General features: G+C 39.8%; 3 protein-coding genes and 1 long non-coding RNA gene across 5 annotated transcripts in view; 1 reads left to right on the top strand and 3 right to left on the bottom strand.

Moving 5' to 3' along the window:
• Positions 1-4,838, bottom strand: part of skap1 (src kinase associated phosphoprotein 1) — a 32,273-nt gene extending 27,435 nt beyond the window's left edge. The window contains exons 1-5 of the mRNA XM_074663979.1: positions 4,765-4,838; positions 3,937-4,054; positions 2,053-2,158; positions 1,634-1,659; positions 1,223-1,339 (exon numbers count right to left, since the gene is read on the bottom strand). Of these exons, the coding sequence (XP_074520080.1) occupies positions 1,223-1,339; positions 1,634-1,659; positions 2,053-2,158; positions 3,937-4,054; positions 4,765-4,773 (376 nt within the window). The 5' untranslated portion in view covers positions 4,774-4,838. The remainder of the gene's footprint in view (positions 1-1,222; positions 1,340-1,633; positions 1,660-2,052; positions 2,159-3,936; positions 4,055-4,764) is intronic.
• Positions 4,823-27,650, top strand: part of LOC141785596 (uncharacterized) — a 34,848-nt gene continuing 12,020 nt past the window's right edge. For both annotated transcript variants that reach the window (XR_012597541.1, XR_012597540.1), the window contains exons 1-4: positions 4,823-4,940; positions 7,065-7,160; positions 19,577-19,688; positions 27,179-27,302. This is a non-coding gene — a long non-coding RNA (uncharacterized LOC141785596). The remainder of the gene's footprint in view (positions 4,941-7,064; positions 7,161-19,576; positions 19,689-27,178; positions 27,303-27,650) is intronic.
• Positions 12,129-13,453, bottom strand: hoxb1b (homeobox B1b). Its single transcript, XM_074663807.1, is given in 5 exon segments — positions 12,129-12,439; positions 12,685-13,260; positions 13,263-13,352; positions 13,355-13,381; positions 13,384-13,453. Coding segments are annotated over 5 exon segments (1,074 nt in total).
• LOC141785426 (homeobox protein Hox-B3-like) lies at positions 14,638-16,996 on the bottom strand. The gene is made up of 2 exons (XM_074663753.1): positions 16,762-16,996; positions 14,638-15,209 (listed from the first exon to the last, which is right to left on the bottom strand). Exons 1-2 carry the CDS (start codon positions 16,994-16,996, stop codon positions 14,638-14,640), a joined length of 807 nt encoding a protein of 268 aa, XP_074519854.1.

The following is a 27,650-nucleotide window of genomic DNA, read 5'->3' as shown; positions in this document are numbered from 1 at the left end:
TGGAGGAGTTCATTATGCCGTTTCCAAATGAGGAGATTGGTTTGACTAAGTCCAGCTGGCATTGGCACGGTGACAACAGGTTCTTCTTTCTTATTGGGGAATTCCACATGATTCTAGCTCTACCACAGGAAAGGCTCCTAAAAAAGAAACCAGGGTATAGAATGGGCACCTAAGGCAGCCAAGTCAATAATGCCCACCTGCGGCATGTCACGTCAAGGGCTATTAGCTGCAGCTCGAGTCAGAAATACAAAAACTCTGAACGGGAGGGAGGGCAAGTCCAAGAAAGGAAGACAGAGAGAAAGACTGATACAGGGAGAGAGGGATGTAACACACATGGCCCCTCAGGTACAGTGTTGTATTTCAAACCCCGGTTGTGAAAGAATAGAGGGGCTTGGGGTCAATCAATCACTGCGTTAGCCTGCAGCTACAAAGCCTCCTCTCTGTGTGGGCTGCCTCCATGCCTCCCACAGTCCACACGTACAACTCAAAGGGACACATCCAGGTCTGTGCATCTGCCACTGGAGGGAGCTCTAGGTCCCCATTCAGGCCTTTCTCAACCACCAGCCATCCACCCTTTTCTCCACCAGCTTACTTGCCACCTGAACACTGGAGGAGGGAAGGTGGGAGGAGTCAATGATGTCATCAGTGCAGGCAAGCAAGGTAGGAGGCCAGCAAAAGGGGGAGATTCACAGATGTGGTCTGTTTTTTCAAATTAAGAAGGCAAGGAGCAATATACCGCAAAAGGGTCTGACTGCGCTTCCTGTGGTGAGGTGTAGGTGTGCCACTGAGGATGGCAAGGGGTGTTTGTCAAAAGTGCATTTGTTTAGTTTTCTCAGAGGACTCCTGCATTGTTTCCTGTGATGAAGAGTCCTCCTTTTTACATTTTCCTTTGTTGGTGCACAGCTCTTCACACACTAGATTCTTTCAACAAAAACATGCTGGTAGTGTAGAAAAGTACATTTCACTATCAGGATTAAAATCTCACTCTAATGTCCTGGTTTGAACCTGATTGTATGAATTAAGGGCTACAAAAGTCCTAGACCTTTTCTTATTGGTTCAACTGACAATTACCACTACTATTAGAGGCACAGTCACCAACATATAAAACTAAGGCTTTTTAAGCTCAAATTTCTGCACTGCACAAATAGAATGAAATACTACACATACAAACACACACACACACACAAAGAGGATATCAGTCTCCTGACTATTGTTAACTCACACTCAGGGGCTCCATCATCCTGGTAGTCAGAGGCTACTGAGGCGTCGTCTGATTGGGCTGAGCGACCCAGACTGGAACTGCGGTTGTCATCAGAACCTTCTTCGTCTCTCAAGTCCGCTGAGTGTGTGAAAGTAGTCGTGAAAATGTACATTTGTGTCAAGGAGCAGAGACAAAGGCATACATCATTAGTCCCACAAAGAGATTTTTTTCAACTCTGTTGTTGTTTAACTCACACAGAAACACTACAAACACATGAATGCCCTGCTGGGCTATTATTCAAGCTTTCGTGTATGATACAAAGATAAAGCAGAAATTATAGATGTGTAAGCTAACAGTAATCAAGTCAAACTTGTGCATTAAAAACTGGAATAAACATTGCAGTCAGTGTAGGTAAAGAATAATACAACTTACATCTGAAGGGAAATTCTTGTGGATTTCTGTAAAATCAAGACAGCATACATCAAAACCTGAAGTATAAAGATGAAAGTATTTCTTTGCTTTCCTTTTTAACTCAGCTCCAGAAGTGCTTTACAAATTCAGTAATTGTCTTCTGTGCAGATGACCACAAAACCACGTTTTAAAACAGAGCAAATCTTATCACACCTTGCAGGCAACAGACGAGGAGCTGTTTCCTGTGTTGAGCATAACACTTCACAGAAGAGTTAAGGGGTTAAGGAGTGTTTATCATGCTTACAATTCTGCTACATTAAGATTAAAATAGTCTGATTGAAATATAATACACACATCTAGTTAAATCAAATTGGGGCACTTGGTTTCTTTTCCTTGTGCAAAACACAGATTCAATGCTGCTACCAGAGGTGAAATCCTACCTGTTTTTGACAACCCGGAAGTTATTCAATAAGACTGCTCTTGTCTCCTGGGCATTTTCACTCAGGTCCTCATCTTGAAGGTGCTCTGATATAAACAGCTCACAGTCTGAAGAGAAGAAAAAACATTTGTGACAAGATTTTTTTAATGATACTACAGTGGGAAAGGATTCATATTGCATCATAACAGTCGTACTTATCACTAGATTTCACAAGAAATAAAACAATCTTGCATGTTGTGTCTGCATGAAGATTGTTGAATATACACATTTGAATATTTTTTTCTTTTACAGACCTCAGGTAGGATATTTTTAAAGGTTTGTTTTTATGTCAACTGTCTGTTATTGATAGGTTGTCACCTAGCAAATGTGAGGTATCTGATGCAACAAATTTCTTATCAAATTCCTCCACTAATACAAAATTGTCGAATGAGAGAATGAGAATTGAGAATGACAAATTTATCAAGAACATTTGCAGCCGGCCTCTTCAAGTCTGAAACAAGCTGAATGCTCTGAGCGAGGCAGAAGCCGCCCACACAGCTGTTTCTACTTTTCAAAAGACACGCTGTTGTCGTGATGTTCGATACACACGAGTAGGAGGCGAGTGACACTGTCAAGAACTGTGGTATTGAGAAACCTTCTCTGTATGGCCAGTTAGTCAATCCACTCTTGGCCAATGATAGCTGTACAACTTTATGTTCTGTTTTCTGTGGCATCACATAAAGGTATATACCAGTACAACTGAATTGTAGAGATTTACAGTCACATAAAGCACTTCAAATTAACCACCGTTTTCAAAGTTTTCTTATGCCTCAAACCACCAATTGTCTTTAAGACATGTACTTATTATATCCTCAGACACAAAGGAAAGATCTTTTGAAAAAAGATCTATAAAGAAATCTTAAAGTAATATCAACAGACAAAGCATGCCGTGTACTTGTGAAAACAGGTAGACCCACATCCCTTATCTGATGTGTGGGCTTCATTTCTTTATGTCCTCACTCTCTCATTACGCGACAGGACAGACAAATGCAAATGCTGTTCTAAAGGCACTTTTTGACGGCACACCAGAACATGCAAATGAATTAAAATAACACTCATGTTACTGCACATCACAAAGGCCAAGAGATATTCTTCATTTTTCAACTTTTGTTTTGAGAAGCATACATAAAATATATTTCACGTAGCGCTGATAAAGATTAGTGTGTTACCAGATCCATGATGTCATTCACACATACGCTGAAGGTATTTCTGCTTGTGCCCTTCTGTATTTCACTGTAAGAGTTTCTGAAAATGAAACAGAGCTATCCTAAAAAGCATTATTAAAATAAAATATATTACCATCCAAAAGCCTCCTGATGTCGACCGGGATTGTCCCCATCCCTAGTTTTAACCCGTCCAACAAGAAACGCTTAAGTTTTTTGACTTTTCAAGCCTTCTCTGGACCTCACGCAGCAGATTTTACTCCACAAGGCAGTCTATAAAAGGGAAGCATCTGACACACTGCTACAGCTCCATGACAGGAACAAGAACTTCAGTTACCCTACTTACTGGTGAAGCATCAAACCACCTGTATTCTCATGCTCTGAAACTCAACTTCCGTGCATGCATCGATTTGCACAAAATGGGGTGGAGCAGGTGCACATCTGACGACTTCCTCTGGTTTCTTATGACATTGTTTAACTGACACAGAACCAAAGTTCCTGTGTCAGCATTGGAGACAGGCAGAGCATGCAATGAAGATATCAACTAAGGTAAATAAACAAATAAAATAGTTGATGAATAGTTGGATTTTAGTTTCTAAACAAGCCACCAGCTGTTTTCATCCCTTAGAGTAGGTTTCATTTCGGAAAAGGTGTAAATAATGAAAACATCATTTTAATTGTACCTTCTAATCTCCAACTGAATAATCTGGGCAAAAGTCCAGGTTGTGGAGAAGTCCAATGAGAATCCCTGCCAACTGTATTTGTGCTTATCTGATGCTGATCTTTTGCAAGGTGATGTCCCTGCAAAGGGGAAAGAAAACAGAAAGTTTCACCAATAGGGATCAATAGTTGAAGCACATTGTTGGACAGAAAACCAAACTGAATGAACAGGGTTCCCTTTATAAACTTTATCAAGAGAAAAATATCCTAGCCTGAGCTGTGTGCAAGGAGTTTCTACATGCAATTACTGCAAGTAGAGTTAAAACACTGGACTTTTAAGGAAAGAAACTTCTAGAAGATTAGGAGGTATTTCAGAAATTATTCTGTATTAGAATGTTTTACATTCAGCCCAGCAGTCAAACTGCCTTCTATCATTACAGACATGTCCAAGAAATTGATGCAGAGATTATGTGGGATATTTTACAGCCTATTAGCTTTTTACATTTGCCTGTACTGGTTTGACCCTTAAAATCAGAGATAAGACTTACATTTAAGGCAAATGTATGAAGTTTGTGCTTGAATGTCACCAAAAAGCATCAATTTACAACATGTATTTTTGTATTTACACACCTTAATAATCTACTATTTTAATAGTTTGTTTGATACACTTGCTACTTACTACAAGCTACTTTAAACGGATACGAAAAACCAATAAATTAGATTTATTTGCATCAAAAGTGCACATAAATTATTTTTATATGCTTAATATATGTTAGACTTTTCCCACATTTTGTTATCCTTACATTGGTGGTAAAAATCAGGTTTATTTCATATCAATTAAGCTAACATACCTGATACATGACCGTTAGCCCCGGAAATTATAACTGCGTCATTTCTCCTGGTTTAAACGTCGCGTGCCCATCTCTGTGCTAAAGTGACCCAACGGTCTCTGAAGTGAACACACCTGTTGAATCGTTAAACCTAGCCTCCGAAGAAAGCCAGTGTCCCCTCGAAAAATAAATTCTCAGTAAGTTTATCCACATATATCTTCATTTATGCCTTGCTATTGCGTTAACTAACGCACTTAGCGCTGAGCTAATGCTGCATTCAAGTACTCGTATCCTCCATTTTTGTTAACTTAGCGGTGAAATTGGAAATCTAAACCACGCTATATTTGGGCGAATTTCTTAACCTCTACAGTACAGTTAGCTTTTGTGGAAATATATATTTCTGGTATAGTACATTGATGACGGCTTTCCCCAGATGTTAATAGCAATTTGTGGGAATGTAGGAATGTACACTAGGTTTGCGGCCTGTGCTAACGCTGCCTTCAAGGACAATTCAAGATGTCAGTATTCCAAAGTTGTGTAAGACAAAACAAAAAGGCTTTAACACAGTAAATAGACAACGAGTCATAACAGCGAAATCTGATTTTAAGCGCATGTCTGTAATCCTCACATTCACTGTCCTATTCACAATATTCACCACTGTCATGAGTTATTGGCTTACATTTGAACACCGTTCAGGTTGTTTCTGACAACACTTAAATGCAGCATTACTTAGAGGGATTCTCATTGCTAAATCTGACAGGGCATGGATGAATGGGTGACATTACCAGTTAAGGGGTAACAGTGATTCGATGGACTGAACTGTGCTTTTACAGACACACAGAGTTGTGGAGGAGATATTGGTTTTAGTAGTAATAGAAATAGTGCTGGGCTTGACTGTCACCTTATTGATCCTGTGTTACTGAAACACTACAAGGAGAGCCATCAAGAAACCAAAGCTCAATCAGACTCTGCTCACATCGACAGATTGGACTAGATATCAATTGAGGTTATGTTGGATTTATGTTGTATTTGTTCCCTTTTAAACATTTTACACGTATTTAAGGTGACTTAATTATTATTTTGGGCAACATCACATAGACACAAGGTTATAATAGTTTTGGATCTGTCATTATAGTTTAGTTTTAGTTAGTTTTGATTTTTTTTCCCATTACAGTTTAGTTTTAATTAGTTTTAGAGCGGGCGTTCTAGTTTTTATTTAGTTTTGATTTTTGCAACAAGGCTTAGTTTTAGTGAAGTTTTAGTTTAGTTTCAGTTTAGTTTTAGTTTTTCATACCTTATTAACCAGGTGCAGGATTCAAAAAGGTCAGAGTATATATATTTTTAATACTGTTTATTTTCAAGTCCAACATAGTGCTCACTGCTCAGTCAATGCTGATACCAAAATGTTGGCTGCTGCCTTCAACACAAAAAAATAATATAAACTTAATATGAAAAATATAAACATAAATTATATAAAAATAATGTTAACCTAAATTACATAAAAATAATATAAACTAAAACTATATAAAACAATATGATATGAGCTTAAATATTTAGAAACTTGGACTCTAACAAGAAAGACAGACTTAAATACAATTAAACTATTACAGATGCTCTAATTCATTGCTCCACCACGTTTCGTGGCAGCACAGCGCACAGCCAGTCAGTGCAGTAAAAAAGCACGTCCCAGTATGTCGCTGTGATGGTGCCGTACAGCACTGACAACTGCCGAAAACTGTTGTAAAATTGGTTGGGAAAATGTGTCAGATTAATTTAAATCCTAAAGGCTGTTAACATTGTCAGAAACTAAAACTAAGGGCATTTTCTCTATAATTTTAGTTAGTTTCAGTCAGTTTGGTGAACACAAGATACAGTTTTAGTTTACTTATTGTTTTTGTTTTCTTTTTTAGTTTGTATTAGTTTGAGTTGACTGCAATGTATTTTAAATTTTAGTTTTCGTTTTTAGTTTTGTTTTAGTTAACTATTATAACCTTGCATAGACACACGTATTAGTTTGTTTATCTAAATCCAAAAGAGGAAATAATCCAAGATAAGATAAAAAACAATGAATAACCAGAAGTTTAGCAACTAATAATACTTTTAGATAATGTTACTTTTACAGAAACCAGCCCAGAAACATCATTTTGATCTTATCTAAGTTGTGATAGACAAAGAGGTCAGGAATAATTTGTCAACAATTCAGAATTAGTGTTTCATTTAAGAACATAAAAAAGAGAAATGATGCAAAATTAGTCCCTGCAACATCAATTCATTTTTTGATCAAATTGAGTGATTTTCTTTATTTTATGTCTTCTCTGCAGGATGCCACGGGGTCAGGGCGAGTTGAATCTCATGTCAGGATTGTCCCCACGTTGACCTGCGCCTGACTGGCCTCCCAGCAAAAAGCCCCTGTGAAGGTAAGAGGAACTAGGGTCCCCTCCCCTGGAAAAGAGGTTCCCTCCCCTTGACAGCTCCACAGAGCCCCAGCCACCTGCCTGCTGGGTCAGCCCCATATGAAAAGGGAAGCTCTTTGTAATCCGACGGGGATTACACCACCCAACAATGCACCGCTGAAAGAGCGACAAAAGCCCTGTATCAAACGCCGCTGAGGGGGAGCAAGGCTATGATCTCCCGCTACTACCAACACTGACTCCTCCACCACCTCTCATCTCCCCAAGAGGCCCCCCCTCCTCCTCCTTTAGCATTCGCTGCCTCTGTCCTCCTTCTGCCCTCTCATCTGTAGGATCTGGCCTTTTATCAGCGCATTCCTTTTCATTTGCATTGCGGTGTGGGGAGGGACAGCGGGTCTCTCTGATCTGATAGAGCCAGGGGAGAGAGTCAGGAGGATCCTCAGGGCATGAAGGGTGTGTGTGTGTTTGAGTGTGTGTATCCTGTCCTGCAAACACACACACACCACACTGCATTCTCAAGATAGGCAGAAACTGAGAGGGGCAAATAGCAAAGCACCCATGCCTGTCTTTCAGGCTCTGTTTGTCTTTATTTTAGGAAAGGAAAGTGCTAGTCCAGAGGCATGTTACTCACTCACAAATCAGGTAAAAAGCCTGGAATCTGCAGTTTATATCTCTACTATTTGTGTCCAAATATTGTCATAAATCACCCTGCATGAATAGCTGTCACCTTCCATACAGCAAACATCTCAACTAGCTGCTTAAATACGACCCTAACTTCAACACATCACCACGTTTCAAGCCTTAAAAAGAAAGGTGTGTGGCATGATTCTTAAGAGCCCCTTGTAAATGTTTGTGTTGCTGGAGGAGATAAAAAGAAGTAGTTTACTTTTAGGATTTCCTCCCGATCATTGTATTCCCAACCCACCCATTGCTCAAACATATGTCAGAGTGTGTGGGGGTAAAAAGTGATGATAGATCGGGGACACAAAAGACAGAGGAGCAAATGTGCTGCGCTAAATCTACAACCTTCAGTCAGCGGCGTATTGACTGACTCCGGGAAGCTTGTACTCGAATCAATGTTAGCCATGAGAGCATTGAATCTGAAATCATTCAAATTGTATTATGTTAGGATATATGAGCCATTTCAAAATATTAATTCAGCATTATTTGAGGTGTCTGTTAAAGATGGCAGTTACAGCCCGCTGTGCGTTGACTCGACTGAATGATTACACACCTCTATTACAAGTGATGTATGAATGTATGAGAGGGACCTATTTTTCATTACCAAGACATTGTCCCTAGAGGCAGTTGTTAAAGACGAATCTATGAATTACCCCCTGGAACAACTGGCCCAAGGAGAGAAGAGGAAAAGGAAGGAAAAGAGTGGAAAAGGGAAGCTATTGATAGTGCGAAGGAGAGACTGGAAGGACGCCAGGAGAATGTGTCTGCTTGTGCTTGTGATCCTGCACACCACCGCCTCTCCCTCTGTCCAGTTAATTGGAATACAAAGCAGAGCGGGGTCGATGAGAGAGTGGTGGTTGCGAGGAGGAGGGGGGAGCTGCTGCTGTCTGTCTCCGGCAACGCTCAACCTTCACTGCTCGCTGGGAATTGACTGGGGAAACCAGCAAGCGAGACCGACACACTGTCACTGGTAAAATGAACTGTCACCTTGCATTTCTCAACCTTCTGGCAGCATCGAATTGGCCGCTTTGAACCATGTGACGTGACACTGATTGAGTTCTGGTTTCCCCCCTCCTCCTCTTGGGCTCCAAAGGATGAGGTGCTTTAATTTGAAGTCTACACCCCCTCCATGCAAAGTATCAAAGTGGAGGGATATCAGCGAGTATCCTTTTCAAACCCGAAATCTCAACACAAGACCTTTCATGGCGGCTCTCTTCTTCCTCACCACCCCTCATTATTTCATTGTGCTGCTTCGTTACTCTGCCTCTCAGCTGCTCTTGTTTTTCTTACGGCATATAGTCATGGCGGTCTGACAGGCACATGGAGGAGGAAAACTATTAAGGGTAGCCATTTGGATCCTGGAGGCAATCCCAGGGAGTATTAAGACGTTAACCCTGGCCAAGTCACTTGTCTCTCTCAGTTACTATGCTGATGGAGAGAGGAAAGGATGCAGTCGCAGGAGGGACCCAGGAGGCTCGCTCGGGCTTCAGGTCGGCTGGCACTTCCAGAACCAATCGAGCCTGACTCGAATGGGGGGATGGTTGTCAAGAATCTCCCAGTCTGGGCTAAAAAGCGCCTCATAACAAAGGAAGAAGAGAGTGTGCCACACGTAATTAGTTTTCAATTCTCCACAAGACAGGAATGAAGATTACACAGGGAAGAAGAGTGAAATTAACATGAATGAAAATGTAGATTATTCTCCTTCTTTCTCAGATTCATCAACGAAACGAGATCCTGAGGTCAAATTTGAGAATTTATTGAGTTAAGTTGTCTGAAAGTGTAAAAGGATAAAAACGCAACATTTTGGGCTGTAGATCTGAATAAATAACCCCATCACTGTCAACACATCAGGTCGTTTTTCACTCGTTTCCACATAAAAGAGGATTCATCGAAGCAATTGTAGATTAATCAATATTGAAAACAACTCGTAGCTGCAGCCTTACTTCTTACCTGCCATTATTTCTTAGGTCAGCCATGAAATGCCTTCTCTATTCTGATAAATGTTGATGGACTGCAATAAAACAACAGAGGAAATTACTTTACTGTTCCACACCTGAGAAGGTGTCTAAGTTTTATTTTCTAAATATAATAAATATTGCACATATTGCTCTGTTTGGACGATGTTTCTCTCCCGCTCTTTTATCCATATATCTCTGTATCAGTCAGAATACAACTGTTTACATGACAGATGAGTGTTATAAAGCTAAATAGCGTGTGTAGTGTTTGATATCTGCCAATAAAAATGACTCCTGTGGTATCTCTCAGATGACCAACCTTCCCCCTTTACTCCATGAATACTGTATCTGGTCCCGTCTTTGAAGTGCTAGGACCCTGCAGAGTGACATGCGACAGAGGAACTGGTAGAAAACCAAGGAAGTGAGCCTGGCAATAGACTTGTAAAAGAGCCTGCAACAACTGCGAGCAGCATGGGGTACAAACAGCACTGGGTTGACCTCAAACAAATGCAGAGGGGGGGCAGAAGGCTAAAGATGTGTAAGATATCTGAGGAGGGAGAGGGAGAGGGAGAGGGAGGTGGCTGCTTTTATCAGCACACCTCGTGTTTGTAGAGTTTTGGGTTATTTTTGTCACTGAGTAGGATCTTCCTCCCTCAGCGATCGTTAACCGGTTTCTTCGTCCTACTTTCTTCAGCAAAAGAGGCTGATCTGAAGGTGAAAAACATCCTCCTCCTCCTCCTGCTCTCCCCCAGCTCAACATCTGTCTCCGAGTGTTGGCTGCAGCACCGACTCTGACACCTCCAGATGGAGAGCCCACTGGGAGCGCTGAGGTATTACCCACAGAGATGGCAGGGCTCACACCTCTGGAATGAAGCCCCACACTTGTTTTCTGCACCGTCCTCTTCCTTTGTTGTTGAATCTGTCACTTTTCGTCACAGCTATTGTCACCTCCACAGTCCTTGGCCTTGTGACTCATCTGAGGAGGAAGCTTTTGTAAAGAAATGCATGACAACAAACCCGCTCAGCCTTTTTCCAATTTACAGTAATGGGCCGTATGGTATTTCAACTGTAACTTCTATTAGTGGAGCGGTATTAATTTTTAATATAGTTGTGTGAGAACTGCATACTCATGCATATATATTTCAAATAATTGCAGATTTCCATTTCTTTGAAACATCTTTTTCAAAGAACAATTTGTAGCTCTTACAAACTATCGCATTAACGAAATGACCTTTATTCCCTTTAGTAGAAATATTTAAAGCAAAACCTGCAAGAAATCCAAAGTATGAGAGGCCGAGAGTTCTCCAAGCCACTCTGGTGTCTTGACGGATTGACTCTGCATTCATTTGTGCCTGAACTCTGCGTGAACCTTTAGCTTTAGGAAAAAGGGCACCAACAGGCCGGTGCTGCTGGGGCAGAAACTGTGTGTGCAAACCCAACACCCAGAGCAAATATTGAAACTGCTGCCCCTTCAACATCACATGAAACTAGGTGGTCAGGTCCTGCAAATGTTTGGCTCAAGCTGAAGCCAAACTGACCTCTGAGATGTGGATCTAACAACTGTTCATGCAGGAAAAGTTTAAGAAAAGTTTATAACTATCTCTTTTTCAAATACGTATGGATGTTGGCTGTATCTAGGCAGAATTTGGGTAACAAATCAAGGGTGAGACCTGGCTCCCTGGAGTTTGTTGTCATGTTTAGAGCCCCTGGAGGTATTTCGAGGTGAAAAGGTCAGTGAGAACCACCCCATGTGTTGTGAAAGATTCCTCTTGTCACATTATGCAAGAGGCCTTTTGAGGTTATAAATACAGAAAGGGATAAGCTGTGATGTAGTTCAGTACATTTATTTTTAGAATGATTTATTATTTACATATATTTTTATTTTAAAAAAATACAAGAAGAAAGGTGAGGAAATTTTGTGCCAGAAGTAAAAGATTGTTTAATGTACCCACATTTATTCAGATGACATTTCTTGTGACATAAAAACAACAATTACAAGACTTTTTTTCATTTTAAAAACTTTATTAAGCTAAATCCTCTCAACATCTGTTGGAAATACCCTGTAAATAAATAGTGCAAACATTGACACTGAGTACTTCAGTGCTAAAACACAGAACAAAGCATGGGCCAATATTAAAAGGGTCACCAACACAACCTGGGTGAAACAATAGTTTCTCAGCATTCATTGCAAACAGTGCTCTTAAAGCACAAACATACCCTGTATTCTCCAAGAGTCCACATTTATAGTTCACAGTTTTTCAGGAATGATGAGTCTGAGATAAAGAAGTAGAAAACTGTTCTGAGGCCCCCACAGTCATAGAGTTTGTTTAAAGTCACTTCACGGATCACAGTCTTTCCCTTTCCCCCGTGGAGAGGTGTCAGGCCCGGACACTTTCTCCACAGGTGCCGCAGTGTTCACCACAACGCAGCCCAGTTTCTCCCGTTTCTTCTGCTTCATCCTGCGGTTCTGGAACCAGATCTTTACCTGCGTCTCGTTGAGCTCCAAGCTCGCAGCCACCTCCACCCTCCGTGCCCGCGTCAGGTATTTGTTGAAGTGGAACTCTTTCTCCAGCTCGGTCAGCTGCTTGGTGGTGAAGTTGGTGCGGATCACGTTGTGCTGACCGGGAACCCCGAACTCTGAGAGGACAGCTGTGGAGAGAAATGGATGAATGGGTGATGAGTCATGGAGCTGATGAATGGATGTTGGATGAGGAGAAAAATGTGAGGATGAATAGAAAATATGTTCAGAACATTAGTCACTCAGATCTTTCATCTGTTTGAAAGATAAATTCAAACTTTGTTTCATGAAGTAGGTGACGTTTTACGCACGGTTTACGCACAGTCAACACTTTGTTTACTCTCGTGGCTCTTACTTTAAATTCAGATGAACAAACCTGTTTTAGGAGGATTCCTTTTCACTTTCATCCAGTCAAATGTTTTTGAAGCTTCCTCCACATGCTCCAGATCCTTCTCCTTACTGTGGGTCGGTATCCTCGTGTAAACACTCTCAGGGTAATCCTGCAGCCTCTGGTCGCCGTTATTAAACTGTAGGTACTGGCTGCCGCCAGGAACTCCAGGCCCACAGCTGTCCCCTGTGTAGGGAGCCATGTTTGTTCCCAGGGGTGAAACTTGAGAGTGAATGTAGCTCCGGTCCTGCTCGGGTGCGAGGCCGTACTGGTGATGTCCATACTCCAGAGGAGAACCATACATGGAGTTACCCTGTGGTGCAAACTGTAGGTCCAAGTTGACGTGTGTCTGGTGGTGCAGAGGCAGACTCGGGCTCTGGTGTGGCGCAGACGCTGCAGAAACTAAGCGCACGTCTGGTGCGTAACTATCACTTGTTGCGCACGAGTTGGACGACATGTATCCGTGGTTTAAATTGTGGTATCCGGCCTTTGCACTGAAGATATTCGTGCCCCTGTTGCACACGGGATAGTCTAAGTAGGAGTTCATCCTGGACCCGGGCCTAATGTTTGTTCAGAACTGATCAAGACCGAGCAGTCATTAATCGCTGCACCCTTTGCCCTAACCCTTCTAGGCAGTATGTCAAAGCTGTTAAAGCGCCTTCCACCCTCATATCACCTTCCTGACACACCATGTGACCTGCTACACGCCAATGGCGAAGGACCTACAGCACTCTGTCAAGTCTGCGGGCTCGTCCATCAAACGGCTCACATTTACATGACAAATGCTTCAATCAAGCTCGCTCATCCATCTGATAAGAACACAAACATCAGGACACATTTTCAGGCTGAGGTGTTGGAGGAGCTTAGAATGACAGATTGATGACAAAATGTAGCAATAATCACGATGAGGCTTAAAATAATGATAAAGAAGGTTTTTCCCCTTCTGGAGAGATGGGTTTAAATATAGCTCATATAATTAAAACATTAGAAAATTGCGCACACAAAAGATGTATGAGTAAAAATGAAGCTTTTTCTGACAAAAAATAAAATAAATAATGCATGAAAGGATATTTTTAACATTTGGTGATATATTTTTAGTTTTATTCCATGAAGATAATTATTTTCCTCACCCTGTCAGTGGATAAAACATTATTTTTAGGAAGTGTTAACCTAGAAAACTTGCTGTAAATTTATCCAGGTATAATTTTGGTCTGAAAGCGCTTCAGCTTTCCACCAAAAGAAATCTCCCTTTCCACTACATGAATCCTGCAGACAGACTGAAGAGCAGCGCAGTGAACTGGGTGATCCATCACGCACTCTTTTTACGCCCTGACAGCTTGTGTGGCCCACTTTACCCATAAAAGAACAAAGACACATTTCACAACCGTGTACACTTTTTTCCTCGTTTCTTTTCGTTTCGTGCCTGAGAGCTAACGACACCGAGACCGTAATGTAATATCTTCATAAACCCATCACGTTCACACTCATCCGTGAGGCGTCTGTAATTAAGTAAGAGTTAATGTGGTGGTAAAGATTTTGGCACTCATCAGGGTTTTACGCACAAAATTAAGGCTTTTTTTTTTTTACTTTTGGCAGCCTGGGGGTTATTTCTTAAAAAATCTGACTTATGGAAAAAGTATTTACTTCAGAGAATCTGGTGTCAGCAAACTGTTTTATTTGTGTAGCTGAAATAACAGCGCATTGCATTTTAAATTTGAACACAGGGCTGCGTTTAACTTGTTCTTGAGTGTCAGCAAACGAAATGAGGCCCATGCGTAAACATTAACACAAAAATCACAGTGTGAATAAATATAAATAAATAAGACTAAGACTCATATTTAGATTAATCAGTCAAAATAAATAAATAAATAAATAAATAACCATGCATCATTTAAGTCTGTCCTTTGAACGAAAGGTAAAGTTTTGTTGAGATCTTGCGCGCTACAGATGGGTCAGTTTAGGGGCCTGCATGATTCTGTCCTGAGTGCAGCTCTGTGGGAAGTATGCCCCGCTAACATCCACACTGGGGTCTGTTGTGTGGGAGCCGGAGTGCGTGGTGTACTGCACGTGAAGCTGTGGGCCGTGCGTGAAGCCTGGAGCTGCATATTTGGAGAATTCTGCAGAGTACGCCGGCTGAGGCTGATGGTGCTGTTGGGACTTGAGCGGAGGAGAGGCCGGCTGGTAATCCCCGCCCAGATGGACATAACCCAGGCTCGACAGAGTGGGGCTGCCCGGGGCGGAGGGGGAAGACGGGGGTGAAGAGGAGGAGGTGTTAGCGAAGCCCTGCACTCTCTCGTCCTTCTTCTGCTTCATCCTCCGGTTCTGGAACCAGATCTTGATCTGCCTCTCGTGCAGGTTGAGCAGGTTGGCCATCTCCACGCGCCGCGGCCTGCACAGGTAGCGGCTGAAGTGGAACTCCTTCTCCAGTTCCACCAGTTGCGCGCTCGTGTACGCGGTGCGTGACCTCTTGGAGGCCGGGCTCGTGCTCGGAGACTTCTCGTCGACGGTGCAGTCTGTTGAGACAAACCGGCAAAGAACAAGGACAAAACGAGCTTTAGCCAGGAGGTCAAATAGGTTCAGGGGATGGTTCTCCTGTCTAATTTTGCCTCTTTAATATAGAGATGTTAAAATGACTTTTTTGAGCATCTGAACTCTAACAGTTCTCTAAATTTAAAGAATTATTCTGTAAATAAAGTCAGCATTGCTGCAGGCTTTGTTCATCCAAACAGCTGCACTTAAACATTTAAATTCCAACCATTAATTGAAGTATAAATTTTATTAATGACAGATAATAAATCTAAAATGAAACAAATCAAATCTCTCTATTTTCATCTTCTTAAATGTAAACACATTCTGATTTATTTGTCCTATTTGGCACAAGATGCCTGATTACTTATGGTTCCTACGACTAATTTATGGCATAATTAATCCAGAAGACAAAAGAATAAGTGAGCAAAGGGGGAAATAGAGAGAAACCTTTTATTACTCTCAGCGAATCTGCATTCAGCAGGTTGATGTTTTATTTATCAGCTCTGTTTACGTTTCTGTGTTCAGTCAGAAATTCAAATGCTTTATGATCAGGAATTAGTTTGTTTTTGGCTTCAACATCTTCACCCTTGCTTCTTGGAAAAAGCTAGCTAGAGTAGCTAGTGTTATCATTTCATAATGCTCTACTACCTGGATGTAAACAAGCTCAGGTGATAGAGGGTGCAGTGTGGTTTTCGGTTTTTAGTTTTGGATGAAGTTGTATGAAGTTTGTGTCTAGTCAAACTGGCCACTCAAGAAGAGACACAGTATTTATTTATTTTCTATCTAGGGGCAATTTTATTGTATCTTACTTTTGCTAGATTTTGTCACCTATCTTACTATCTGATCGGTTTTACTAGATTGTTTTATATAACAGGTGGATTTTATCTTTTGTTTTCTTTATTGTTAAAGTGTGTGTGAATGTTGTCAGTGCTTGACGCCCACTGAAACAAATCTCAATCAACAGTGTCAACATGCCATTAAAGCATTGAATCTTGAAGGTATGAGGACTTTAACCTCCAAAGAAGACTAACTGCTAGCTGTGTTAGCACTGCTAATGTTAGCAACACTCAGAAAAGCAATTTGACAGTATTCACCCATAAACTCTGAGATCCTGCATTTAGCCACGTCAGACAGATCCTTCTCAATTTTAGCTTTCTTTCTTTCCTTTTTACTATTTTTAGTCCAAATGCAAATCTTAATCAAATGTTGAGGACATTTGTCTCACCAGAACATCCCTATTCTACAAACATTTTAACTAGATCATTCAGTGAGTGTTGAGTACTGTTTAAAAAAGTGATTTCTTGTTTTATCCTGCAGCAGTGTGTGACCCTTCTCTTAAATAAATGTTGTTGTTTATCCTTTTAAAGAGATCTCACCACTGTGGTGAGGCTTCAACCTGAGCCAAGGTGTGTTTATCCCCTGGCTTCATGGCTGACTGTGGTTTGATTAATGGCCTGCTGACCTTTTGACCCCAAAAGAGAAAATAAAAGCTCATTTTCTTAACCAAGGCAGCCTCAGTGAAAAGGCCTCACAGACCTGTGATCCTCCTGCCGGCTTTCTGCTCCGAGTGTCTCGACTCTTTCATCCAGGGGAAAATCTTTTTGCTCATGGGGAACTTCTGCTGCCTGGCCCTCCGAGGGAAGGAGCGCTCAAACGTGTCTGCAGCCGCCTGGTGACTGCTCCCGAACCCGCTGACATCCCCCAAAGCCTCGCTGAAGAAGTCGTGGTGCCGGATGTGCTGCAGGTTCTCGCCGGTTCTCTGCATTTCCATGAAACGTGCAGCCCCTTCCCTTTGACCTTCTGACGGAGCACCGACAGCCAAATGTCACATGGCAGGTTTCCAGAAAGCCCTGCGCTTCTGGCCTGAGAGGGAAAAAAAGAGGGAGACAGAATCAGGGAGGAGACTGCATGATCCATCTTATCAACTCAATAGTCTGCTGACATGAATAGCAAGCCTCTCCTGGACTCAGGGGCCAGGCGAAAGAAAGAGTTTGGCAGAAAGAAACCCCCTAAAAGCTATGTACTTGAGGATAATCCTGCAGAAATTAGATTATTTTCCTTTTTTTACTCTTAAACATTTAGTAAAAACTGAACTGGCTAACTCTGATCCCCTACTGGACAATATAAGGTTCAGAAAATGTTTCTCAATGAAAAGAAATCCTTTAAACAATTGCTTCCTGGAAAAACTTGCCAGAATGAGTAAAAATAAAACTACTTCCCTTTTTTAAAAGCTCTTAATATTTATTTAAAGCCTCTGAGGTCCAAGAGGCCACAGGGAATAAAAATACACATAGAAGAAATGTTAGGATTCCTGAAAAATCATGCAAAATCTGCAGAGGATAAAAATATTAGCATTTTACAAACAACATCAACAACAAAAAAGAGTGGACTATAACAAGCCTGTTTGTGGAAGATACGTAGAAATGTAATATTCCAGAGCAAATAAATCCTGGAAACAAGAAATTCAAGGACAATCCTGCAAAATCTGAGCAGAATTGAAATTATTTTTCTTTTGTTTACCTCTGAAAAGTGATTGTGGGGCTCATTTCTTTATAAAATATAGAGTAAATTGGTAATAAACACTCAAATAAAACACCAAATCTGTGGATAATCTTAGGAAATAACTGTCCTAGCACAAGCCAATGCTCAGAACAGGCCACAAAAAATAAATAATGTGAGAAAAAAGAATCCCTAAAATGGAATATTGGAGTAAAATCTTTGCACCAAATTAACCAGGAAATAAAACCTTAAAATCTTCACAGCCTGTGACATTAAATGCAAACCAGTCTGGCCTCTCACATAAATCATTCCTTTTTATTTGCTGCTCATATTTATAAAAAAAAATGTAATTATTTTAGGTTATTTCTGAAGATTTCTGTTCCCCTTGAAAATAATAAATCAAACACAATAAGAGAAAAATGGAAAACACTAATTAGTCTGCACACAAACAGCCATTAAAAGGAAAATACATTAAACATCATTTTTAAAAAAAATCCTGAACATAAGTACATTTAATATAAATAAAGCATTAATCTTCTAACTCTGTTTCATGATATTAAATTAGCCCAGTGACTGTTAATAAATTACAGCCTTTATTCAATAATGTATAATCCTGTCTCTGGTATTTTCAGGGCAGAAAATTAAATGTTGCATCAGAATCTGGAGGAAAAGTCATCAATCAAACACAAAAAAAATAACACAAGTCTGTTTGTGCGCTGCAGCCTGGAAGAGAAAGAAACGAAACATCTTCCCGGAGAAGATCTCAGATTAAACCCCTCTTCATGTGAAATTAAACAGAGCGGAATTATTAAGCAGCAGATTTTTAAAAGACGGAGAGAAGCAGCAGTGTAAAGAGGAGGGAGAGGGAGAATAAGTCTGGAGGCATGCAGCTTTCTGAACTCTGGGTGAACCGCGGTTGGAGTCAGGCTCGTAAATCATAAAGACACATAACCCAGCCCGGCTGCCGTACCTCCACAGCACACATTCATCCCGACCTGAAACAATCCGCGTGGAAACAAACACTACATCCTGCCTCCTCGCGCTCCTCTCACCTTTTGGTTTGAGAAAAAAAAAATCCCGGATTACTGAAATAATCCCTGCAGAGTGAGAAAGAAAGAGGCTCTGTGGCGGTGAAGCTGGAGCTGGATGTGGCTTTGCATGAAGCAGAGTGGACAGTGTTTCTGCAGCTCACACCGCCCTGCAAAGCATTTCTGCACACAATGTCAGCCTGTGTGTGTGTGTGAGTGTGTTAGTGTGTGTGTGAGTGTGGGTGTGTGTGAGGAAAAAGAAACGTTTCTGCTGATCATGCACACTCATACGATAATAGCCCCTGTGTGGAGATAAGACCAGGTTATCTCCATCTTCATTGCAATAATAGCAGTATTTAAATAGCTAAAATATTTTAACATTAAACTTAATTTTTAGCGGTTTTGGATGAGAGGAATGGCGCGTTAAGAAGCAGCAAAATGCATGAATTAAATGGGAAAATAAGATCATTCCTGTAAGTTTATTTTCCAGAAATTAAGAAGCCTAAAAAATCAGCAATGAGAGCATACAAACGTCTCCATCCTGTGCGTAATAAACCTCCTGGGAACGTGTCCAGCGCTGTAATAATAAATTCAACATCCCCATTTAGGAGCGATGCCAGAGCTGCCATAAATAAGGCCGGCAGAGAAAGCTATCAGTATTTAGTCTGCTGCTTTTACACACTCACATGCCGTCTGCATTACGTCTTGTTTCTAATTTAAATCCCGTGGAGGCTCTGAGGAGATGTGTGTGTGTGTGTGTGTGTGTAGACAGAAGTTCAGCCTGTCATAATGAAGGCCCTGCTGCCTGGTTGTGTGTTTTACAGGCTGACCGTCACACTGATGGAGGTGCAGGAGGTGGAGGTGGGGATCGATGGGGCGGCTGCTTTGATCTCTCATCTTCACGTTCAGCTCGATCGCTCTGATTGGCTCTGAGAGGTAATATTTAACTAATTAATGCAGGGAGCACCTTTGATCTCTGGGCCATGCATGTTAACACAGAAAACATCTGAATATAGATTGAACAGATCTATATCAGGCTCTTATTTGGGAGCAGTGGTGCAGATAGATTTAAGATGGAAAAAGCGTCAAAACCCTCATTTTGTTCACATACAGTCAGAAAACTCACAACTGCACTCATATGTGTCATACAACTCTATCTTACAAGATTAGGGATAGACCGATCAGGGGCGTATTTAGTCGTTTGGGGGCCCAATGCAAACCCAGTCAATGGGGCCCTCCATGTCCTTGTAACTCATCTTCCTCAGAGCTAGACTGGCCTTCCCTGGGTCCACTGTCTCTTTCCCAGAATCAAGGCATGAGACAGTGTTAATCTTGTTCATGGTAACTTAACACAACTAAATGCATTTCCTCAAGTTCTGTACTTTAGTTACTTTAGTTTAGTTTAAATCTTTTATGGTCCATTGACAGCTTATTTGTCCCACAGTGGGGAATTTACAGAGTAACAGTAACAAACAAGGAAGAATGAAGTGAAAAACATTACAATAGGTGGATACTGAAATAAATAATGTAGTAAAGAAAAAATATGTAAATATCAAGCACAACATAAAACTGAAAAAAAAATCTACTGAAAGAGGTTATAGTTTCAGTTACACACTTTTTGGTACTAATATTTTAAAGTTAATGTATTTTTATTTGACCCCCTGTCCAGTGAGTTATATACCCCCCCAAAAAAGAGATTTTGTATAATAATGTTTATCACCAACTCAAAAAGTTTGATTTTGAGAAAATTATCCTGTTTCCTGGGCTAGATAAAGTCCTTAAAAACCTAAAAGTCTTAAATGTTTATCTCAGATCTCAGAGCAACATTGTTTTTATTTCTGACTTGGTTGAAAATAAGAAAAAAATGGGGAAAAAAAGTGTTTTTGACCACTTCCTGAATCAAATTTTCAGATGTGTTGTAACATGGAATAGCCCATTGAATAAGAAGGGAGGGGGAGTTCCCAAAACGATCATTAAAGATTAAGCCTTTTGATGTATTTTGAAGCATGTGAAGTAATATTTAGAAAAAAGAAACGCTTACAATTGAAGAGAACTTCATAAATCAGTTTTTAAGAGATGCTTTGAATGCTGGGAATCTTGGGGCCCCAGGCAACTGCCTGTGTTTGCCTAATTGTAGCTACGCCCCTGAGACCGATTATCGACCAGGACGATTATTGGGGCGATATTTGGCATTTTGGGGCTTATCGGCATCGGCCTCTTTTTTTTTTTTTAATCTGAAGGCCGATAATGCTAATGTCACTGGAAAATCCCATTGATGGGCTAACACAGTTAGCATTGTGACTATCTTACTGTCTATTAGCTTATTTTAACTTTCACAGACACAAAAATCAGTCCTCTTATCAACACCCACAGGTTTAGGTTTTCTGCCTCTTAAAAAAATGATGAGAAAGGTTTTACACTGCAGACAAACAGGAGCTGCGTGTTGACACTTCTCTGCACAGAATTTCTCTTTGTCTACTCTATGGAAGCCCTAGATGGTCAAAACTTTTAAAATCAGTCATGTTAAAACTAAACAGAAAATTAATGGAACTGCATAACATGCCTGTAAACAGCAGCACAAACTATTCTGTCCAGTTTTTTTGCAGTTACATTGAAATTTTGGAAAACTTTATTCACTGTAGAAAACTTTTGCTATTTATTTTTTTAAGTTTTCAGTTAACTTAATAAAACATGCTGCTAAGCCTTGGGACTGTTTAATAAGCATGAAGGCATTTGATTGCAGTTAAGTGTTGGAGTTTGTATTGTTCAAAATTTTTACACGAATATTTTCACTTTGACTGCAAATAAATATCGGCTTCAAATATCGGTTATCAGCCTCCTTGAATACTTATAATCGGTATCGGCCCAAAAAAATCCATATCGGTCTATCTCTATACAAGATGCATTTTATTTGTTGCTTTGTTTGGGAATATTATGATCTTGGCTCATAAAAAAAATATATTAACCTCTCAAGACCCAAGTTTTTGTACAGTGTGTATTATTTAATTCACCTTTTGGGATAAGTAAGGCCTAATAAGTACAATAACTAAACAGAGTCATTGTACAGGAAGTTTATTTGTGTTATGAGTTCTCTATTAGTTGTTTTTAGTAGTGTTATTGAACTTAAATTTGTTGTTTTTTTTTCACTAAAAGGAGTGTAATGCTGTGATATCACAGAAAGATGATGTGGCTAATGGGTCAAAGTTTAAAAAAGTGAAGTATCATAGGTTGGAGAGGCAGAAATGTTATGTCCACATATGTAAACGCTGGGTCTGAAGAGGTAAAAAGAGAAATAATAGTATTGTATTTTGAATTTGTGGTTATGGAAACACACAGAGGGGTCTTAGCGGTTTAGCTTTAGCATTTTCTTCACTGATTTTGCACCGAAGTTTCTTAAAATAACAGTACCAGCTAGTACCAGTACCAGTACCAGTTAACTGAAAACTTAAAAAAATAAATAGCTAAAGTTTTCTACAGTAAATAAAGTTTTCAAAAATTTCTATGTAACTGCAATAAAACTGGACAGAATAGAGTTTTTGCTGCTTTATACAGGCATGTTATGCAGTTGAATTAATTTTTTCTGTTTGGTTTTACATCACTGACTTTAAATGACCATCTAGGGCTTCCATAGAGTAGACAGGGAGAAATTCTGTACAGTTTTGAATGGGTTTCATATCGGACGTCGGATTAAAAAAAAGGCTGATGCCGATGTGCTCCAAAATGCCAAATATCGGCCCAGATAATCAGTCTATCCCTAGTACCAGCACTGTGTAGTTTTAGTATACATTTTATTCATCATCTTATCATTTTAAGCTTTAATCAAGACCACACCTCATCTCCATCAAAATGAAAACACATGATTGTGCTTTGGCTTCTACTGCTGTAATCATGTAGCTGAGTTTGATCGTAAGCAGAAAACTCTGGATGATTCGACAGTGAGGGTTCACGGCTGATCAGGGCCCCAGAAATATCAGAACACCGTAGTGAAGTGATGAAGCCCGACTTGATCTGTTTTCATGGGACCCAAAGTCACCGGCGGCGCCCACGGCCGTAGGATTTATTATCGGGCTGTAATGATAGCAGACTCTAACTCATATCACAAGGTCAGCCCAGTGGACAGAAGCAGGAGCTTTCAGCCACATCTCATGACTCCAATATTTTACAGCATGCAGTGTATCATGGGTTAAATAACAGTGAAGCTGTTTGTAACTATGAGGCAGTGAGATGTGTTTTTAAGCCCCTAAAAGTTCCAGTACAGAGACGTTTTAAAACAGCAGCTTTAGGAAGACATTTTGCACATTTATGGAAGTTATTGTTAGAGACAAAGTTGAGTAAAAACCCTCCGTATTCTGAGTGCATTAGCTTTGTTATTATAGAGGTAAACATTTCAAGACTTGTTGTTGACAGAAACTGCAAACAAAACTTTAAAATCTTAAGTCTTAAATAAAAAAGACGATACCAGATGTTGCCCAAAGTCCTGAAAGTACGGTGCTATCCTAACTTTTCTTTGAGAAATGTTAGTTTGATTTTGTCAGGGTTGATTTGGCAAACATATTTCACTCACATTTTTTTTTTAAAGATGTAAACATGACATTGCTTTCATGCATTTTCCTGTTTATTTGTTGCAAATGTTTAAACTTATAGCTTACTATCCCTTGCGTCTTCATAAAACTTAGCTATTTTTTATTTACGCAATGTCTTAGCAGCAAGTCCACTTACGGGACAGGTTCTGCAAACCCTTACATCACAATTAGGCAAGTGTGTGCGATCAGATCTGTCTCAAAATCTGAATGAATGACGATAAACAGAAACATTTTTGCAAAACAGGAATGGTTTTTCTTTTTTAATCTCCACTGAGTGAAGTAAAGAAGATGAGAAATGTCCTCAGCTTTAAACAAAAGTATGAAAATAGTCACCGAAAACCAATGCAAAGGTCTAAAAATTTCAGTCTCAACCCCCAAACAAAAAAGAAGTCCAGGATATGAAACCTGGACCTTAAATCCCACTAAAGCAGCACATTTGGAAGCTAAACCTCTGCGGCTAATAAAAACAGAACAGAAACGAGGAGTTGATGGAAATCGTGAGGTTTAAACTAACTGGATCTTTAAGTCAGATAACTTTTTGGAGGAATCTTATCGGATGTGTGACATGTTTTCGTTCCTCATCATTGACTGCACATACATCAGGATACAGAGGTGTTCCTATTAGATGAGCAACTTAGCATATACAGCAGCATAAATCTGCCTGATGGCCTTTATAGTGCTATAAAAAGTGTCATATAAATACAAAGAAAATCAGCAGTAAGTGTGCTGTCTTCACAAAGTCTAAATGTTCTCTGATGTATGGGAGGAGACGAAGAAGAGGAGGAGGAGGAGGAGGGAGCATGCAGAGTGAAGAAATACAGTATAAATATATATTCATGTCAGAGCTCTGTGGCCTGTAGTCGCTGACACACACACACATGTGCCCACACACACTCTTCATGCAGCCTGTCTGATCTGTGATGGACATGTCCACCCTCCTCCTCCTCCTCCTCCTCTTTTCTCCTCCTCCTCTCAGAGCTCGGGCTCGCTGACAAACGCAGCGCTCTGAAACCTCTCTTTCAATTAGCTGCAGGAAACACGTGTGCACCACCAGAGGATTTATAGCTCTGGCTGAACGCAAGGATGGAGACTGCGCATTCATGTCCCTCAGAAAATCTACGGCAACAGAGAAAATAAAATGAAAAAAAAGTACTTTAAGTGAAAAGTTTCAAATTTGGAAAAAAAAAATGTTGAAAGAAAAACAGCTTTTCAATTTCTATTTTTCTTTTAAAGTCATTTTAAAGCTCCTGTGAGCAGCTATAAGTTTGTGACACAGGCTTAAATAAAAAGTTATGCATCTTTAGTAAAGAAAACAGAACATATTTTTCTGTTTTTATTCCAATAAATTTAATCTACAGCTCACAATAAAATTAGAGTATAGAAAAATATTAGAATAGGATATTTAAATTGAAGTGCTGCTTAAAGCTCCTGTAAGAAACCTTTGTCTTGGGATTATTTTGCTGCCCCCGTTGGACAAATATGTGCATTGTATCTCTTTTCTGATTTACATGATATAAAATTAAAAACATAAAATTTTCATCCTGTTTTCTTTTGAAAGTCTCAGTGTAAACATTTTCTGTTTGAATGTAAAAAAGTTTTATCTCTGGTCTGCTCCAAGCCTTTTGTTTTGACACCTACCCCCTTCACAGCAGACACATCCTTTAAAATTACAAATGAAAAATTTCAAACCCTGTTGAACAGCTTTTATATAAATACATAATTATTAAAATACACAGTTCTAATGATATAAAGGACTTAATACAAGATTCAGATTAACCCTTCATTCATCTGCTCTAAGGAGGTCTTTGTATCTGTTTACAGCCACATGGTGACATATTATAAACCCAGATAAACACAAGCATAAACCCAGTAAACAAACATATTTGGTTTAAACTCACATTTCTTCAGATGTCATCAGGGAGCAGGATCTCAGTCCGGTCTGCTGGGAGTCCGTTGGAGTTGTTTGTTTGAGGTCCTCCTCACGTTTCCCTGCAAACTAAAACTCCTCCTCGACCGCAGGCCGGCGTCGTGAAAAGAAGATAAATGATGTGCAGAACAATGACCCACATTGAGGGCCTGTCCTGCAACTTTCACAGATGTCATATTCACCAGCACAGTGCAGCTACAAGAGGAAGAAGAGGAGAAGGAGAGGAGACGCTCAGAGGGCCGAAAATCAGAAACTCACTCACACAGCAACAATATATATTGATATAAACTCAGATATAAACCCAGACACCTGTTTTAGTGGTCAGATCATCCATTTACGGCCTCCTGTCCGCGGTGAAGGGTTATCACCTACATACTCCTAAAGAAGCGAACTTGTGGCTGCTGTTATTCTACACAAATTCGGATCTACAGGGTGTATATAGATGACAGGTCTTCAGGCTGAGCTGGACTGAGGACACAAACTGCTGCTCCATTGAAATGAGACTATTTTTAATTTTACACTTTTTGTTTTGTAATTATTGCCACTGACATGATCACATTTTAGAATATAACTTGTCTCTTTGTGGCCTGTGTGTGTGTGTGCAGCATGTTCAGTTATAGATTTACAAATAAATAGTCATACTGTTATCCCTCATTTCCATCTTCTCCTTAATCCCTGTCCCTTTATTTGTTCTAGTTTTAAATCTTTTTTCTCTCTTTGGGCTTGTCTGTGCTACAAAATATTAAATGTCTCAAGAGAAAGGGCCGTTCCAAAGGCTCTCTCAGGTTTATTTTGTCTCTTTCTGTCCTTATTTTGTCACAAATATGAGTTGCACAGTCAAAAAAGGACAGAAGTCATAAAATTTGAAAGTAACAATCTCCAACCTGTGGAAGTTGAGAAAATATTTAAAGGATTACAATGAAAGATTGAAAAAAATATGGAAATGTAACTTTCAAGAACCAGATTAATAAAGCTATGGTAGAAAATCTTTTTCTTATCTTGTAGTTGTGACTGAGCCACATTTTTTTTCTTCTTTTTTTTTAATCAAACTCAAAACGTGTCACGGATTTGATTCAGATTAATGTGTTATGGAAATAGTCAATCACAAAAATGTGCTGCCGTAGTAATAAAATTTAGAATGTATTGGTAAAAAATAATAATAATAATAAATGAAAAATCAAAAAAATTATCTAAAAAATCATTCTTCATTTTTTAAAAAATCTAATAATGGACCCTCTTTTAACGGTCTCATCCTGAGTTTCCAAACCTGTGGATTAAACCTGTCAAAAAAAAGTGATTGGATGAGTCAGACCAAAAACATTTCACTAAATGCATTAAAAAAAAAAAAATCATGAACCAAAAAAAACAACAACAAATTAAAAAAGGTTTCGTATAATGCAGCCAAATTAATCCAAAATGTAAAATATTTCGAAGGATAAAAAAAATGTATTTTAGTTTTTGAATTTCAAGGCCATTTTTTCTTTTGTGAACTATATGTGCAGTTTTGCTTCAGGGCCACCGTAGATCAGAAACTGCTTTGTGTAGGAATCTTAAGAGCAATCATTACAGAAAAAAAATGTCTAAAAAAATCAGCTAAAAGCAATAAATTGAGAATTTAAAAACTTGTGCCCATCCTTAGTTTTTCTTTCACAGGCGGCTTTTGTAAAATATAAAGAAGAGCTTTTCAAGTAAGCCACAAATATCTGAGCTCTGTGCGTAAAATGAACCCTGAGGATTATAAACTCAGTTTCTCTCAGGTCAGTCAAGTTAAAATGGAAACTAAACCTTCAGAAAAAAAAAGTTTGTCTGTTTTGTCTTCTCATATTTTAAAGATTTCCTGTATCTCTCTTCAGATCTGATAACCTAAAGAGCTCTCAGCAGCTGTGGTGACTGTGTTTGTGCTCTCTAACCTACAGACCCCTCCACGATCAGCGCACGAGCTCAGAGAGAAAAACCTCATCCATCATCCTGAGGGCCGGTCTGAGGCGCCCTCTGCTGGTGGCGCGGCTGTACTACACCCCCCCTACTCTGATAGAAGAGGTGAACACACACACAGGCTGCCAGATGTTTGGCATCATGAAACACACACACACTCACACACACTCTAACTGACCTCTTTCTGAAACACAGCTCAGTGTGACATTATTTTCACCTGTTGTTTTTTTCATTTTGGTTGAATTAATGAGCCTGTTTAAAGTCGCTATGAGGGGATTTTCAAAGGTTGTTTGGTCATTTTGGTTTTCTAATAGCAGAATAATTTCAGCTTTTTTATTTATACTGAATTCTAGTAATGATTTTAGCTTTTTAAAACTGATTTATTGAGTAAAAACTGAAGTTTAATGAGAATATCCAATTTAACAGAGCTTTACAAGTGCTACCCAAGGTTTA

The sequence above is a fragment of the Halichoeres trimaculatus genome, unplaced genomic scaffold (assembly GCF_033239565.1).
Source record: "Halichoeres trimaculatus isolate MK-OKI-2021-1 unplaced genomic scaffold, fHalTri1.1 fHalTri1_scaffold_23, whole genome shotgun sequence".
NCBI classification, from domain to species: Eukaryota; Metazoa; Chordata; class Actinopteri; order Labriformes; family Labridae; genus Halichoeres; species Halichoeres trimaculatus.
The sequence above is the reverse complement of the archived record's forward strand: the minus strand, read 5'-3'. Positions and strand labels throughout refer to the sequence as shown.

Bases quoted from the DNA above. Each gene is read 5' to 3' on its own strand.
- LOC141785426 (XM_074663753.1), bottom strand. From the start codon at position 16,996: ATGGAAATGCAGAGAACCGGCGAGAACCTGCAGCACATCCGGCACCAC. The intron at 15,210-16,761 runs GTCTGTGAGGCC...TTGTCTCAACAG, and splicing joins AGCCGGCAGGAGGATCACAG to ACTGCACCGTCGACGAGAAG.